We start from the raw sequence: 17,252 nt of genomic DNA on the forward strand, positions 1-17,252 counted from the left end.
ACAGCAACTGTGCTTAATGTCTTACATGACACTACTAAGTGGAGGAAGAAACACCAGTAACAGCCAGGAGGGATATGCTGTGCCACTCACTCTTTACCTCATGCAGCTCAGCAGTGATTCATGATGTGTTTTGACACATAGTGCCTGAAGATAATGGATTTTTGTCACAGATTCAAGAGGCAACAGTACGTCTTTTTACATTAACAAGAAAAAAAGTGATTTTACAGAGATGAGTGCAGATTCCAGGTATGTAATTTGGATGGAGATTATCCAATCATAAGTATTTTTGGTTAAGCAGAAACATCCCGTCTCTTAATGAAAAAAGAAAAAGCAATTCCAGCATTTGTGTAGGTTTAAAAATTATATGGCAGTAAATCAGTAATTTAGTATGGATCTGTATGTCTAATCATAAGGTTTTTATACCACTTACTCTAATTGCTGGAAAAATACTCATTGCTCAGATAACCAGAGCAGTGATGAAACAAAGCATAAAGTAGAAAGGCACAAAATCAGACCTGATTTTCAGACTCAAAGAATGACTTGAAGACACCATGGGTTTGCTCTTATCAGAGGAATCCTACTCAGCGATGCCTTAGTTCAAATGGAACAAGAAAAGACTACTAATGTATGGCCTTAGAAGTCCACAGCATCTTCTGAGGACAGAATTCACAAATTATTTAATACACAACAAAGCCTGTATTCTAACCACAAGATTCTGAAATTTTGTTGTGCATTGTGTGGACATGTTGGTGGTTTACAATCATAAATTGCAAAAATAGCATGGCTAACAGGTACAAAGGCACTTGGTGCCAAAAACATCTAAAATTTTATATACTGCTTACTTATTGCTACCCTTTACTCAGAGTTTCTCAGAAAGAAATTACAAAATCATGTATTAATTAAAAAATAGGTAATCAATGAATGTTTGCCATCAAATGCTGAAACAAAATTCAGGATAGGCTGAAAAATAACACCTTAGTACAGTAAGCAACACTGTTCATGCAAAACCAGAACAGGAGCTAGTCAGGCTTGGGAAAAGCATTGTCACATTTATTTTACAGTTATAAATTACTGCTGACAGTTCTACCTTCAACATGTTCTTTACAGCATTTTTAATTAGGTCACATTAGATACATGATTTTACCGCACTAATTACATAACCTATGACTGGATGCAGTCTCATGGGAGGCTGTGCTGTAATGTGCTGCTCCTTCTTCTACAGGGACCTCTTATGTGATAAAATTAATCCATCACTGCCACTTAAACCCATACTACTTGTACAGTACAACAGATCATGCCTTGACAATTTATGATTTTGGTGTAGGATTATCAAAAAACTTCATAAAAACAAATTTTGTTATTACAGTTCATTAACAACTGAAACGCCTTCACATCCCAAGGATTAACTGCAATACAAATTCTTATAAACAGCACACAGCATAAGAACCCTTGTCCCCCAGACACTGTTCATGGCCCTACTCAGAGATGGCATTACACTGTTCACAGTGTGTCTTTAGGATATGATGATGTGATCTGGCCCTGTCTAATTACATCTTTGATGTACAGTTCTGATTACTTCCCCTTAGAAATGTGATAACCAAACCAACCACTCTTTTTGCAAATTAATATTTGTGACCATATCTAAACATGTTTTGCTCCCCGTTTATTTCTGATGAAACTTCTGGTAAGAATTAACTAACCAAAATAATAAGGAAGAATCTCATAAATCAGCAATCAACAAAACTTTGTGTCAAAATCCTCAGTCTGTATTAAGACAGTAAATTAGTTGGATTTACTGAATAATATCTCACATATTTAAAATACCAAATTGTGACAATTTTAAAATACATAAGTAACATTTTGCGCACACAGTTGTACATAATAATCTGTTTCAACAAGGACAAGTTACAAAATGCAGAACATCAAGGCATTTCTTTTCCTATGCTGAGGTTTGTTTGCAGATACTTTTGATGATTTTAGGAGCGCTTTTGAGATGCAGCAGGAAGATTTTGCTACAAAGGCACCAAAATGATAACCTAATCAAAGAAAAAAACCCTACTCAAATAAATTACAATATTACATGGCTATATTCACAGCAAAAGGAGGAAGCCCTGCAAAACACCTGACTCTATCCATGTGAGATCACTAGAAATCAACATAAATTCTTAGAAATACACTACTTATATAGGTGAAGAGAGGAAACCCCCAATCTTTGCTCATGTAACCATTCTGACATGTACCTTGCTAGCAAAATGGCACTGTGGGGTTTCAGGAAGAATGGTCTCAACCATGCTGTGTACTAACAAGTGGTGTATTTGATAATGACAATAACTGAAGTAAACCTTCAGTTCATTAATTAAACATTAAATTGTTTATCTTGATAGTATTTATATGTGTTAATTCACTAGCTACACAGATTCTGTCAACACAGTGTTGTCACTTGGTCATGAAGTACTGCTGTCAAGGCTGACTTCAGCTGCTCTGAAAACTTCCAGATGGCAAGTGGCACTCACCCTTTGTAGCCTTAAGCACTATTTTGTTTCATACCACATAAAAACCCACACTAAAATGGCATCACAAAATATGTTGATGCAGAACATGAAAAATTAATTCTCTGAATCAGATTTTCTTTTCTCAGAGGTAATCAGATGTTAAACTATTCTGTGAATTATCTTAGACATGGTTATGCTCCACTATCTCAGCCAGTGACTAACAGTGCAAAACAAGTATTTCTGCCACAAAATGTCATTTTTATTTTATATGCAGCCAGCCTGAGCTACACACTATCTGACAGAGAAATCTGCATTTACATTTGCTATCCATGCAAAACAGCACACAAAAATGTCATCAGATCATTTTCATAAAAGGGTCGAGAAAAATACAACTCAAAAGAAAAAAAAATAGAACCTTATTTAATAAAAGTACTAAATGAATAACCATGCAAGGAAGTATTTCCTCTCCTACAAGCATTTTGGAAAAGCGACAAAAAAATTAACACAGTAGAAAGAAGACTAATTTTACAACATATCAATAATTACTATTCAACATAATGAGCTATATGAAATAAACACAAATTAAAGGACTGTCTCACAAAATAAGCATGTCTTAGGAACAAGTTCACAAATGTCAATGCCTAAAAATGGGTCTGGTTTAGAAAAAATCTACCCCAAGAAAATGAATCATCACATTCCCACCAAAACATATGTGGAATCACTTCCCATTTCAACATAATTCCCCAAACTAACACTACAAAATTAACAATCTAGATTCTGATTTTAAAAGTAGAAGTAACGAAAAATTCCTAAGGTCAATTGATACTATAGGAGTGATAATATACAAAGATACAAGAGATCTACAGCATCATGCTATGGTCATTTCCCTCAAACTACCATTTCTGACAAAGAGGCCCTTCATCTAAGATTAGTATGTTCTCCATCTCCATGCCGCATCATGCCACCTTTTATTTCTGTCCTACGCTGCAGTTTAACACTTCATTAAATTTGCCAACACTACTGTTTGTAAGGATATGCTGTACAATGGGTCACTGAAGTTATTTGGCTTAAAGAATTATCTGTGTAGATCCTTTGAGGTAGAAAAAAGGCAAAAAACTGCAAAACACACTACACATGCTATGAAGGAATTTGAAAAATTCTGTGGATAAATTTGGTTATACAAGATCTGCATCACATTTGCTACAGTACAAAATAGATGTGCAATCACACCAAAAAACTTTTGTAGCAACTGGCTAAGACAGCAGTGATGAAAATAATACCCAAATCTCAAACTTAGGAGACATGACCATCCTGAAATTTCCTTTACAGGATTTTTCATTAGTCACTTTTAAAATGTAATTTCCTCAGAAAATTCTAGTGTTCTTTGACATAAAGGTAAAATGCAAACTCTCAAAAAACCTTCATTTCTCAATAGTAAATACATCTTCATTTTTTCTTTTGCTCTTAAAAACTACATGATCACAGTTTGATTAATTGTTAATGCTTCTCCAAAAAGGCAAGGATAGGATAGCTACAGAAAGTCTCACCAATAGTCTGGAATTTGCAAGCTAGTTCAAATTTTCAATTGTGTACATTGTATATATGATAAATTCATGAATGTTCCATCTTTAGGAACATTGCATTACACTCTTTGGTTCAGTTAAGTTGCAAATTCTGCAAAATGAACTGTGAGACAAGTTTTCAGACCCTGTCACCTCAAATGTGAACAAAACAAGCAGGGGATGCAGGAGCTGAACAATGCAATCAACCTGTACTTGTTCCAGCATGGATAATCTGGAGGCACCAGACCGTGAGGGATCACCACAAACAACTCAGCCCCATTCTCTAATTGGGCGGGTCATGCATCTCCTCACCAGCACTGCCAGGAGGTGTGAAAGGCCAGAACTTTTCCAGCAGTGGTCTACCATTGCAGCACTGCATTCCCTGGGGAAAAAGCTCTGTGTCAGGTGTCAGGATGGTCTGTGCTGGCTGAGTAGATGTATCAGGAGGCCAATTCAGCTAAACAAAGAAGCTACTGCACAGCTTGAATGTGAAAAGCCAGCATACAGGACAGGTGAAGACGGACAGGCTAGAAAGGAGGAATAGAGAAACATTGCCTGAGCATCTAGGGATGGCAGCTGTGATCAAGGAGGCCAAAGGCCAGATAGAATTGAGACCAGAAGGATATCAAGACACAGAGAAAAGCTGCCCAAGGAAAACATGAGTCCAGTGGTGAACAGGGCAGAAGATTCACTGGCAGCAGTCAAAGACCATAGCAGGTCCCCACCACAACTATCTTTCATTACCAGGAAATTTTGCCAGGCCTCTGAACTTAGCAATGGATCTTAAGGAGGAGAGAGCTAGCAACCAGGGATGTTTATATTTAAGAAGTAGGAAAAAAGTCCATTACTCCCTGATTCTGATTGCATATATGAGCAATGGAAACACAACCCAAATTTAAGCAACACAGAAGAGAATATCTTAGTTCTGAAATACTGGAAAGATCAAAAATTTCCTTTCTTAAATTAATTCCTAATTTCAAGTGGCTACACTAAATTCTTCACTTTGAAATAGCAGTAAAAAGAGATGACAAGTTTTCAAGTCCTAAAAAGCTTGTCAGTTATCACTATACCCATCCAAATACCTCATGGGTAGAAAAAGCAGAGGCAGCACTGATGCCCTGTTCACAAAATGGATGGAATATTTCTGGTCTTTTAAAGGCAGAAATAAAAGGCAGATAGTTTATAAATAAACTATCTGCTAAATTTATAAACTATCTCAGCTAAATTTATTAGCTGAGCAAATTCAGCAATATGAAAGATAATAATGTCTGCTCCCTCCATTTTACAACACAGAGTAAGACTTGACTAGAAAACAAAAATTAATTTTTTATATATGTATAACTTTCAGTGTGTTTATATGCAGATACACACAGATATATGCCTTATTGTGTATATGTGTATTTTTGTAAATACACAGATTACTATAGGATAATTTTCTTCTTTACTTTTAATACTTTTAAAATTTAGCTGGGCCTTTAAGAACCCTAGACTAACTTTAGAGTTGTTAATTTAAGATATACATGGAAAAAGATTGTATTAGCACTCAAATAACATGTAGCAGGAATTTTCCCAGACTTCCAAAGAATCATTAAGAGTCCCTTTATATGTAACAATTAAATGATTGATTCTTGTTTTTACTTTTCAGTCCAGTTACATATTTTAGATACTCTCTATTATTTCCAATAAAATAGATTTCCCCAAACTTTGACTGGGTAAGTAACCTTGGACAAGTGGGGGATGCACAGAAAGGCATCCAGATCCCCAGATGTGACATACTGATGCATTCTCTGTCATCACACATGGTAGGAGCTCAGGAAATACTCACTGCAAGAGACTACAGAGAGAACAATGTGTCACGTTAGAAAAATGTCTCATGCTGAATACACAGCTGAACATTAGGTCACACAGCTTTACAAACCAATCACAAGGCATTGCAGACTTCTGTGATAAACAAAAAATTCTATTCATGTGAAAAAACAATGCTTTTCATCTTGTACCACAGGTGGCAGTGAACAGTAAACTCTGATATTCAGGGTGTCTCTTCTATGTAGTGAGTTCAGACTATCCATTTAGCTTTATTATTATTAAATTCTTATGATTTCCCTCAGGCAAAGCAAATTTTTTCTTTCCAAAACCCCATGAATCCCAGGAATTTCTGAGAGATCTGGAGTCTCCCTTTTCCTTACATTTTCTTACCCATGCTACAGGAAAAAAAACCCTATTTTATAGCAATTCTCTCTGTCCGTAATAGAACTGATTCTGTTCACCAAGGTCTGCTCAAAGAGCAATGACAGGTATCCCTCTTCTGACTTGAAAATATTTTGTGGACAGCTTTTATGTGGACTTTTGAACTGAGGAAAAATTACCTTGCTCTAGAAGTAAAACTGCTGCCACTAGGCCTACCTTCCCATTCCGAGGTAACCAATTCACAGCAGCTCTACATACAGTTTATCATACATAATAAAGTTTCCACAGGGCTAATTATGCCTCAAGAAAAACAGATTAAAATCTACAAATTAATGGAGATTTATCATTATCATCAAATCTACTGAACTTCATTTCTGTATTAATCTGTATTGGCACAGATGGATCAGTGCAATCCTGGATGTACATAGAAATAGAGTGATAGCCCTGGAACTTAGGGTTGCTCTACATCATAAACTTAATGAATCAGCAATGTGCTCTGGTGGCCAGAATGTCCAACTGTATCCTGGGGTACACTGAGCACAGTACAGCCACCTGGTTTGAGAAAGGTGATTGTCCCACTACACTCAGCATTGGAGCAGCCTCACCTCAAGAACTGCATGCAGTTGGGCTCTACAGTGTAGGGATGATATAAAATATAAGAATGTGTCCAAAGGAAGGCAACAAAGATGGTGAAAGGACTACAGGGCATGATCTGTGGGGAGCAGAGGAAGATGTAAGGTTGAGGGTGACAGAAAGGATGGTGCTGATCTCTGGTGCCTGGTGATAGGATGCAAGGAAGCAGCTTAAAGCTGTATTGGTAAAGTTCAGAGTGAATAGAAGAAAAGGTTCCTCAGTGAGATGGTGGTTAAGCACTGGAACCAGTTCCACAGTGAGGGAAGTGCTCATGGTCCCCAGTCTTGGTGTTCAAAAAGTATATGGACATTCCATCTGTGACTATGATCTCAGATCACAACAGCTTAACTAAAATACAGGCTTAATCAGTGCTCTGACATCCATAGATATCCCTCCTTAAATAGCATGGAAAACAAAGGGAGGTTAAGTAATCTGTACTGAGTAAATTTAGAGCAGAGGTGAAGACAGAAGTTTAAATAGATACTCACCCGACAATCCCGCTGTAGTGTTTTCATTAATGCACTGTGTGTTTCAGAGTCAAAATACAACCCTTCATGCATATCTTGTAGGAAATCCAGGTCTTTGTATGTAGGGTTGGACTTCTCCCTCTCTTTTCTTGACGCTCTGCGTTTGTATGTGGAGCCTTTCAAGTCATATGTGAAATGCATTTTCAAGGCTCGTGGCAAAACATTGTTCATGACAACAATTCTAATGTTAATGCCTCCTGACTGAACGCAGTACAGCCCATAAAATTTGGGAAGAAGAGTCCTTGGATTCTGGTTCAGATTCTAAAACAAAAGAGATATTTTAAAATATGTCTATTTTTAATGAACTTCCACACTTAAGAAAGGGTTTTCTTTAACACCAAAAGATATTAACAAACACAAAGACAATTATGAATGTTTTCTTATTCAGCACAGTTTCTTCAACCAGTTGATTATCTTTGTGGGTTTCTGTTCCAGAAAGCTAGCATAGGTACTGCCTTCTTACTGGGAACTTATAAAGACCAAAAACAGAGAGTGACTACATTTAAGCCGGGTTTCTCTTTCTCACAGAAAACAACAGACTAGGCCAAACCTAAAAGCATCACAAAGACTTAATTTATTTTTTCTGACCTGAACAACCTTTGAGTTTTACCTGCTGGAAGGAGTTTGGGTTAAATGTAGTTCTCATTATCTTGACTTGGATTCTGAAAAACAGAACCCCTCTCTCCATAAGGCTTTACACAGTCAGGGTTAGTACCGAATGACTAAGTTATTTCCAAAGGCGTGTGAGGTCATAATAGAACCACAACTGACCACCAGAACAGAAAAATGTAAAATAATCCAAATTATTTATAAAACAGGCAAAATAAATTAGGTAGGAAAGGATAATAGAGGTGATAAAACAGGCAATATAAATCAGGTAGGAGAGGATAATAGAGGTGAGAGAGAAAATCCTTCTTCTGAATACAACTGTTCTCAGTCTTCAGCATGAAAAAGAAAGAAAAGGAAAAACTACTTCAGGTGTTACATGATTACTAAGTTACAACATACAACTACCAGACATATTTTCACAGAAGTAATCACAGTGATTGAAATTTTATATTTTGGAAGCAATTGCATAGCAGTGAGAATAAAGTTCCCAGAAACAATACAAACTGGCCTTATATGTACTTGTAATAACTCAAACTTGTGCTGAGTGGATTATCATGATTAGGAACAACAAAACCTGCCATTATTGTCTTTTTTCATGTGTCAGTACATATCTCTTTTTTCTTACACACACAGTGAATCCATGTTACTTTCATGCAATAATGACAACATTCCTCATTTTTAGTATAAGTGAGAGGGTAATTTTTCAAGTATTTACTTCAGAAAAGAAAGCAAGAAAAGAAAGTCAGTCACAGGTCTAATAATACAAAGTCCCACATACCACCCAGAAGAATGTCTGTTCATATGTATAAGTGGTTTTTGTTACAAAAAAAAAAATTAAATTCTACTTACTTTTTAATCAGTGGTTTTCCCTTCAGGTGACACACAAACCCCAATACAATGGACTTAGAATTAGCCCTCAAAAAGCTCCATTCAAAAACTAAGTTTTGAACAAATTACATGGATAAAAATATCTTTTACATGATTGCTTTAATACATGAGAAATGGAAATCGAAAGTAGTTGGAAACAAAAGGGAAACTGACCGGTCTAGTTTCTTTGTCCACTCTGAGTGAAATGCAGAGGGTAGACAAACACAAAATGGAGAAAAAAAACTGAATTAGAAATTTAGAAACCTTATTTTGTTACTAGCTTATTAGAAGCAAAGTTTGGTATCAAATTAGATTATGACATTTAGCTTCACCTTGAATGCTTAAAAGAGCACCAATTCTTATCTTAAATATCTTCTTGGTTTATATCTATTCTTTCTGTTGGGTGTGTATGGCATGAAGAAGAAAGGCAGGTAAAACATAAAAAATATCACAAAAAATACAGATTAACCCAGTGGAATATTTCAAGACAAATGGAACTGATTCTTCAGAAGTGACATGAAACAGCAGAATTAAAGGTAAAATACAGTTTTCAAATACTTACCATATAATAGCCGGGCAAGAGCTTCTGAAGAAACTCAGCCTCTTTGTGTTGAACTGTTTTGATGATGAATTCGTCACCACTAGTTACAAAAAATAAGGATCCACTTGCACCTGGGTTGGATAATTCAATTAAAGGCTCACTGCAGATTGAGTACTGGAAGAGACAAAAATTGCTTTTCATTGCCCATGCATGTGTTACCCAAACACAAGTTTAATATGAAGAACTGCAGGTTCAAGTAGTCACAAGAGAATTATGTAGCAACACTACTGCTGCTAGCTGAGTCAGGCCACTCTGCCCAGGCCATGCTGCACAATCATGGATGAACAGCTGGCAGCTAAGCATATAATCCCTCTTCATGTTCCAAAGCAGATTCCTTTGGAGTGAAGCCAGTGGTTGATGAGGAAGGAGTCGATCTCCATGCTGCCAGCATAGCAAACTCTGAGTTAAAAACTTTGAGAAGACATTTTCACTGGAACTGTTTGCTTTTCACAACCATTTTTTTGAAAGAAACAGGTACAAGATGGTAGAAAAACTGTGAGTAGGGTTTTTTCATTATAGAAGAATAGGCAAATCCTATTCTGCGCAACTGCAGAATAGGATTGGTATAGGTATAGCTACTGAATTTAGTATAGTTACTGATTTTTAAAATAGTTTACTAGTTTTATGATTGAAAACCAATTGAAATAGAAAAACTCAATACCACTAAGTAAGAAAAACTGGAATTTGAAGAATCATTATATTGCATATTTAGACAGGCTTCCTTTTCCACTGGACACATTACGAATTACAATCACATTAAGGAGGAAAAGGACACAAGACTACCCCTTACTAGTAGAACTACACTTACACAGAGACTAATGTACATTTATTAAGTGTCCACTATTCCAAACTTCATTCAAATTATATGAGTAGACATTCAACTCAAAACCATAGAAAAATCTGTTTATATTAAACTTGAAAGCAGTAATTCCAGAAAAGCTAATAAATATGTTCTTTTCTGAGCACTTGAACTAAAGAAGCATCTTTCCTGTGGGTTTAAGCCATTACCTTCTTATCCTAGCTCCAGCTAAGGTTTATAATTTTTTAGAGAATTTTCCATGATATCTCCCTGCTTATAGTCAATTCCAATTAATACAAAATGCCTTTCTTGTTAACCTTATAGTTGCAATTTTCTATAGACAGAATGGCCATACTAAACTGTAACACTACAAACCTTTACACCAAATCAGCAGTTGTACTGCAGCAATTGCATTTTTCTTGTCAAAATATTTCGATCTTAATGAGTAACTGTCACTGTGATAAGCATTTTAATGCAATTATCCTAAACATTAATGCTCAATAGAACAATAAAACATAAGCAGAAGACATTGACCTACACTCTGCATTGGTCATTTTCCAGTGGTATGCATTTCTGTAAAGAAGTCCACCCATCAAATGCTGCTATAAAAAGGGCCCAGCTAGTTTTGACTGGACACCTCTGGAAGGTAAATCAAAACCAAAAGGTAAGAAAATCTCCAAGAGCCTGACAAGTGAGTATTTATGATCAAGAAGTTTCCTTACAAAATGACAGTACTTCATGAAGTTTACAGTGATAATTTAATTCTACCAGCTGTTCAAATGTATTTATGCTTGTTATCCTATCTGACTCCTACAGTTACTGCTTATCCTCCTTGGAAAAGGTGAAGCTTTAAATCCTGAGCCTTGTCACTTCAAATTAACAGTGTAAAGTCACATATGCTTGCTGTAATTTCTGCTCTTATTTTACTTCACATACCCTTCTGCCACAGCTGGACAATCATTTACTACTTACTACATACCACTTGTGTGTTTTCCTGTGCTAACAGAAAAAATAATCTGCAACAAATTGTCTTTATTGGTACTTCCCTCAGGGAATACTCTTTTTATACTTAAAATTACTGTCACGAATCTTATTCACAGCATGTAGTTTTTGTATAAACTTTCACTTCTGCTCCTGCAAAAGCTTCCTCAGATGGAAAAGAAGTTGTAGGTGATAGTAACTTTGCTCTAAGAAGCACAACCTTTTTAGCAGCTGGCAGCACAGCCCACATACTTCATCTTTTACCAAGTCCATAAAAAGAGATAAGATAAATAGCATATTACATAGTGACACAACTGGCACCCATGATGTCCTTGTCTCTAAACTGGAGAGGCATAGATTTGATGGATGGATAACTCAGAGGATAAGGAATTGGTCATACTCTAAGAGTTGTGGTCAATGGAAGAAAGAAATTCTTCACTCTAAGGATGGTGAGGTGCTGGAATGTGTGGTCTAGAGAAGTTGTGGATGCCCCATGTCTAGAAGTGTTTAATACCAGGCTGGATGGCACTTTGAGTGACCTAGTGGGGGAGGTGTCCCTGACCATGCCAGTGAAGTCAGAAATAAATCTGACATATAAAGTTGCTAATTTGTACCAGAACTCTGATTTCATCAGTGACCCATCATGAAACAAACTGAACATTGGGCAAACATCTAGAAGACAATCCAGTTCAGCATTCATCCTATCCTTCCAAAAGCAGAACTACAGGAGAAATAAAACAGCAGATACTTGTTCCAGCAGTATACAAAGTGGTTCCATCAAGTAAAGCCTGCTTTTACAGTGTCAGCAAATTTGTAACATTTTTCCTTGTGTAAACTGAACACTGTGAAAGAATAAGTCTTCAATTTATAAAATAGAGAGAACAAAGGAAACATTCTAAAATGCTCCATTTTTAATCTGTCATCCATGTGCCTCAAAGCTAGACAGGAACATTTGCAGACCTCACTTTGTAATGAAATGTGTAAGCAACACAAATCACACAAAAGTACTTAATTAGAAATGAATTGATAAAAGTCACAAACTTCTCTAGAAAATCATCTGAATGACATAACTCCTGTAGAAAATCATCTGAATGACACAGATGTTGCTCCAGTTAATTAACAAGATAGGGTTTTTATACAAATTCTCTCAAAGATAAAAAATTAAATTTGTCACCATTAAAAATATTCACTATTTATATACCCCTGTGCACACAAAAGTTCTTACTGATTTGGGCAACCTTTAAGAATCCTTTTCTGCCACAATGAACCTAGCATGCTTTATAATAATTTGTAACTCAAAGGAAAACTGCAGGCTCTTACCAAATAGTCATCAGGCTTGATACCAAAAAGTTCTCTGAAATAGCGGAAGGCAAGAGGTGCATATGTCTTAAATCTGAAGTCAGGGTAATGATGAGCAGGCGTAAGATTGCTCCCTTCACTGAAAACAAAAACAAACCAAACCAAATTACTAAGTAATTATTAGCAGCTAGTTTCACCACTAAGCTGTATAACTTGACTGTTTGTGCGCTGAGAAAAAAGCATAAATGCAGATAAACCTCTCTATCATCATTAACCACTAATACTGAGACACCGTCCATGAGAGCCACTGCCAGCAAATTCCTTTTTCTCACTTTAAAGGAAAAAACTATTTTCATCGCCTGTATGCATTTGCATAAAGATCATGTTTAAACATGAACAAGACAAAATCCAGAAGTCCAGGGTAGACTGACTCCACCAAGTTCTGAAAACTCTTGTGTCATGGTTGCTGTGCTCAAGACGACTCCAACCATGGCATCTCCCACCAGCCAGTCTCTGTTTCTAAGCAGCAGATCCAGTAGGGCAGCACCCCTGGTAGGCTCACTTCCCAGCTGTGTTGGGAAGTTATCTTCACACACTCCAGGAATTTCCTAGACTGCCTGCTCTTCCGTGTTGAATTTCCAGCAGATATCTGGCAGGTTAAAATCACCCACAAGAACAAGAGCTGACAATCACAAATCACCATCACATCATAGAATAGTTCATCCACCTCCTCATCCTGGTTGGGTGGTTTAAAACAGACTCCCACCAGGATATATCTGCCTTTCCAGCCTTCCTCCTGATTGTCACCAATAGGCATTAAACCATCACTATCTTTGAGCTCTGTACAATCAAAACACTTCCCAATGTACAGAGCCACCCCACCTCCTCTCCTTCCTGTCCCTCATGAAGAGCTTGGAGCCATCCAGTGAAGTGCACTGGTCACCCCACCCTGTGTTCCTGTGGCAGTGATTATGTCATGGCTGTCCTGCTACTTTATGGTTTCCAGCTCCTCCTGTTTGTTACCTGTACTCCTTAGCTCTTTTCCTTGTTTTATATTTATCACCTCACTGTATTTTTAGCCTGAGTTACAAAACTCTTGAGATGAATACTAGATATAAGATAAAGGCCAGCAGCAAAATGCTGCTAGATTTAAAAAAAAACCAAAAACAACTCTATGCCCATGGATTCATTTATGATAGAAAATGAGAGAGGTCTTTTAAGCAGAAGAAATCAAGTTCTATACTGTGATTTCAAAATAAACAAGGACACCTTTAAGACAGTTTTGGTACTGAAATCAGCTAGATAGAAACTTTCTAACACATATTTATTAGAGTATTAGAAAGAGAACCTTTATTACTCTGGAGATCTTTTCTCTAATCAAGTGCCCCAGAGTCATGTGAACAGAGTTTTCATCATACACACTGATTATATATTAATTAGCTATCCTCACATACTTGACTTTATTTGACATAATCATACCCCTTATCAGAAGTCTTCATATGATTCTTTGGGCTCTGTCTTCAATGTCCAGTGTCCTTTCTATGTGGCTGTTCCTTGACCTCTGCTTCTGGGTAAGTGCAATATTGTTGTTTTGTACAACTTCTACTTTGCCAGCCTTGTAGAGCTGAGCTGGCATCCTGCTTGTGTTTTGCATGACTTCTGTTTGCTGAGGTTACATCCTTTATTTATATCTCCAAGACTGTGCTGTTGTGTTCCACTGTCCTTGATAACAGCAAATGCTGTTCTGTTTTACTGTTCTTATCAGTTTGGCCAGTGTCTGAATGGTTTGATAGAGAAATACAAAATCCAAGACTTGACACAGTTGCTGAAATAAGCTTTTCTAACTCTTCTTTACTCATTTACTGTAACTAAATTATTCAGTAATGCAGAATGTACCATGATGCTTGGGAAAAAGAATATCCAAAGGACACCAAAAAGAAAAAAAGGCTACAAATTCACACAGGTATGAAAAGCAATAAATATTAAGCAACAATCCTGAAAAACATAATTAATAATAATTAAATATAATGAAAGAATTTAAGAGCTTTCATCCTGTACAATTAATATTTGTCATATCAACTTACCGCTTTTCATTAACAACAGTTTGATGACAGAAGCCTACTCAACTCACCTAGCTGCCCCTGTGCTGCCAAACCCCTCACAACTGAACTGTTTCAGTGACAGCAGGTGAACAAGCTTTCTCAGTCTCCAGAAATGTATAACACTTCAGACTCTTGAACAGCAGATGCAAGGAGGAAAAAAAAATCAAACAGATTTCTTTCTGGAATTCACATATAAAAAGATGCTTGTGGATGACATACATATGAAGACAATAGAATACTGCTGCTGTGTTAAACCCTACAGGCAATAATGATGGCTGCCTAGTCCTAAGGAACTCCTCTGATCACTTTGCAGTATGACTCCAAATATCAAAATCAAGTCCACATATGCTTTATTGTTCCATTATAGAGCTAAAAATGGGTATCAGTAGGATACAAGCTAAAGATGGTAGTGTTTATTTATAGTTAAGATAGACTAATGTTCTTTCATAAGGCCTCTCTTCTGCTCAAAACACTGCTAGATTTGTCAGACATTAAGTTGTATATAGCTGGTTGTGACTCACTGAATTTTTGTACAATAAGAGGATGTCCCAGTGGCCATATAGTTACACTGGAAATCTGGGGTCATACTTGTAAATGGATTTAATTGTCATAGGAATGTAGAAAAGAATAGAACAGAGTGTTCTCTACTGAAGTATCACATAATTGTCAGCGAATATAAAGTACCTAAACTTTTTAAATAAGTTTTACATTTTGGTACTAAGCACTTTTATAAATCTGCTTCCTCCAGCTGTAGCTCAAAAGCTTCTCCTGTGAAAGCATGTCAGCAAATAGATTATGTGTCGTTATTATACCAGAACATATATTGTCACTTCACTAAGGTGACATGAAGGTAGGAGGTTTGCTATGACAATAGGACAGTTCTGAGGCATTCCTAAGTGCATATGGAGTAAAATGACAATGCTGGGTGCAAGTAACACTTGCACCTTACTTTGTGAGGTGCACAGTAATGCATAGCAAGTGGAGATTTATTGCTAAACAGGGCAATTATTTTGAAACAGCTTCTACATAGAGGGCAATTCTATCTATTTAGAACACATCAGACACTTTATCACAGCTACTACATTCAATTTCCCTATGCAGACAGCTTTCTTACTCTTTATAAAGTCATCTTTAAAAACACCTTCTGTTTAAGGTCTACAGATTATTTTACCATACCCTGTTTCTGTTAATCATATTGATTAGTTTCAGCTTCACTACTTAACAGAACAGTTTACTGATCCAAACAATAAGCTCTTCTGTAATTCATGAAGCATTGACACAAAGTTAAGATTTCTTGTTAATACTTTGTAAAATAGTTTTAAGGTTTTCCTGATGGTACTTTTAATAGAAAAAGCACCCTCACTTCCAGTAATTTCTTAGAATAATGAAAACCTTTCAAATGTCTTATCAATTTGAAGCTCGCATAACAAGTATGAATTGAGTCTGGCCTTGCTCTTTATGGAAAAAGATAAACATCACTGTACAGAATCCTTGATCTCAGTGCATCCCTACCCTATTTATAATTATTCACATACCACTCTATTAGCTATTGAAAGAATGTATTCTGTGGTTTCTCTTCACATTTTCTTGATGCATTTTACAGTTTCACTCTCATGGGATTAAAGTGTATGTGCAAAGCACTAAATATAATGATTTTTAATCAGTCTAGGGAGTTTCAAGGGGATGATTACATCTTTGAAATTTAACAAAAAAATGCCCATGATCCATTGACAAAAAGTTAAAATTTGTACAATGGTACTTTGGACATAATAAGGAAGGGGGTAACCATGTAATTTCCTACTCAGCTAGTTTAAGGACAGATCTACCAGCAAAGCAAAGATAAAGACTTTAACTGATTCTGGCAATCTTGAGCAATTCAAGTATTTCTATATGAGCTATGGCAACAAAATACAGGCTTTGGAACGATTAGGCAGCAATTGTAATTTATGAGGTATTTTAATAACCTTATATGTTATACCCCACAAAAGAAAAAAAAGATTCATAGGCTGACTAAGCTTAAAATGCAAGTTTGGTTTAATACTTATATTGCAATTTTAATTTTTATAAAATCAAGCACACCTAGAAATAACAGTATGTGCATCTAAGCCTGCCTCTTTGTAAATGCTGAGAGTGGATTTAAAGCATAGGTGGTGTAATATCAAACTAAAAGTGAAGTAAAATTAATTAAAATTTTAATGGCTAAAAAAAATGGCTGTAAAAATTTGCTAAACAAGACACCCAGATACATTTCTTGGCAGCTTTTCTTTCCTATGGCCTCCCCCTGATAGGATGTCCTCAGAAGATACCACACCTATCTGAAGGGGCAGAGAAAGCCAGCTGCATATCTTGGTAGCAAGCCTTCATCACTGAGGATTGTTAAAAGGCTCTGACAGAGCTGTTATCAAAACAATTAGTCTGTAGTTATGACCATGTGTATAACTTTCCTGTGTGTATTGTAAAAAAACTGAAGAGGAGGAACATATCAGTTCTTTCAGTGAAAGAAATTATTTTTTACATTGTAAAATAAAAAAAAAAAGTCTAAACTTAAACACTGCAAACATTAAAAATGAAGATTATCCAATTTCCATTTCAT

The 17,252-nt window shown here is 36.2% G+C and overlaps 1 protein-coding gene across 8 annotated transcripts in view; it reads right to left on the minus strand.

Annotated features, from left to right (window-relative positions):
- Nucleotides 1-17,252, minus strand: part of PIP5K1B (phosphatidylinositol-4-phosphate 5-kinase type 1 beta) — a 97,919-nt gene that overhangs the window by 26,171 nt on the left and 54,496 nt on the right. For all 8 annotated transcript variants that reach the window (XM_021530505.3, XM_021530509.3, XM_021530512.3 and 5 more), the window contains 3 exons: nt 12,579-12,696; nt 9,440-9,592; nt 7,363-7,662 (listed from right to left, as the gene is read on the minus strand). In XM_021530505.3, the coding sequence (XP_021386180.2) occupies nt 7,363-7,662; nt 9,440-9,592; nt 12,579-12,696 (571 nt within the window). The remainder of the gene's footprint in view (nt 1-7,362; nt 7,663-9,439; nt 9,593-12,578; nt 12,697-17,252) is intronic.

The sequence above is a fragment of the Lonchura striata genome, chromosome Z, assembly GCF_046129695.1.
Source record: "Lonchura striata isolate bLonStr1 chromosome Z, bLonStr1.mat, whole genome shotgun sequence".
Classification (NCBI taxonomy): Eukaryota; Metazoa; Chordata; class Aves; order Passeriformes; family Estrildidae; genus Lonchura; species Lonchura striata.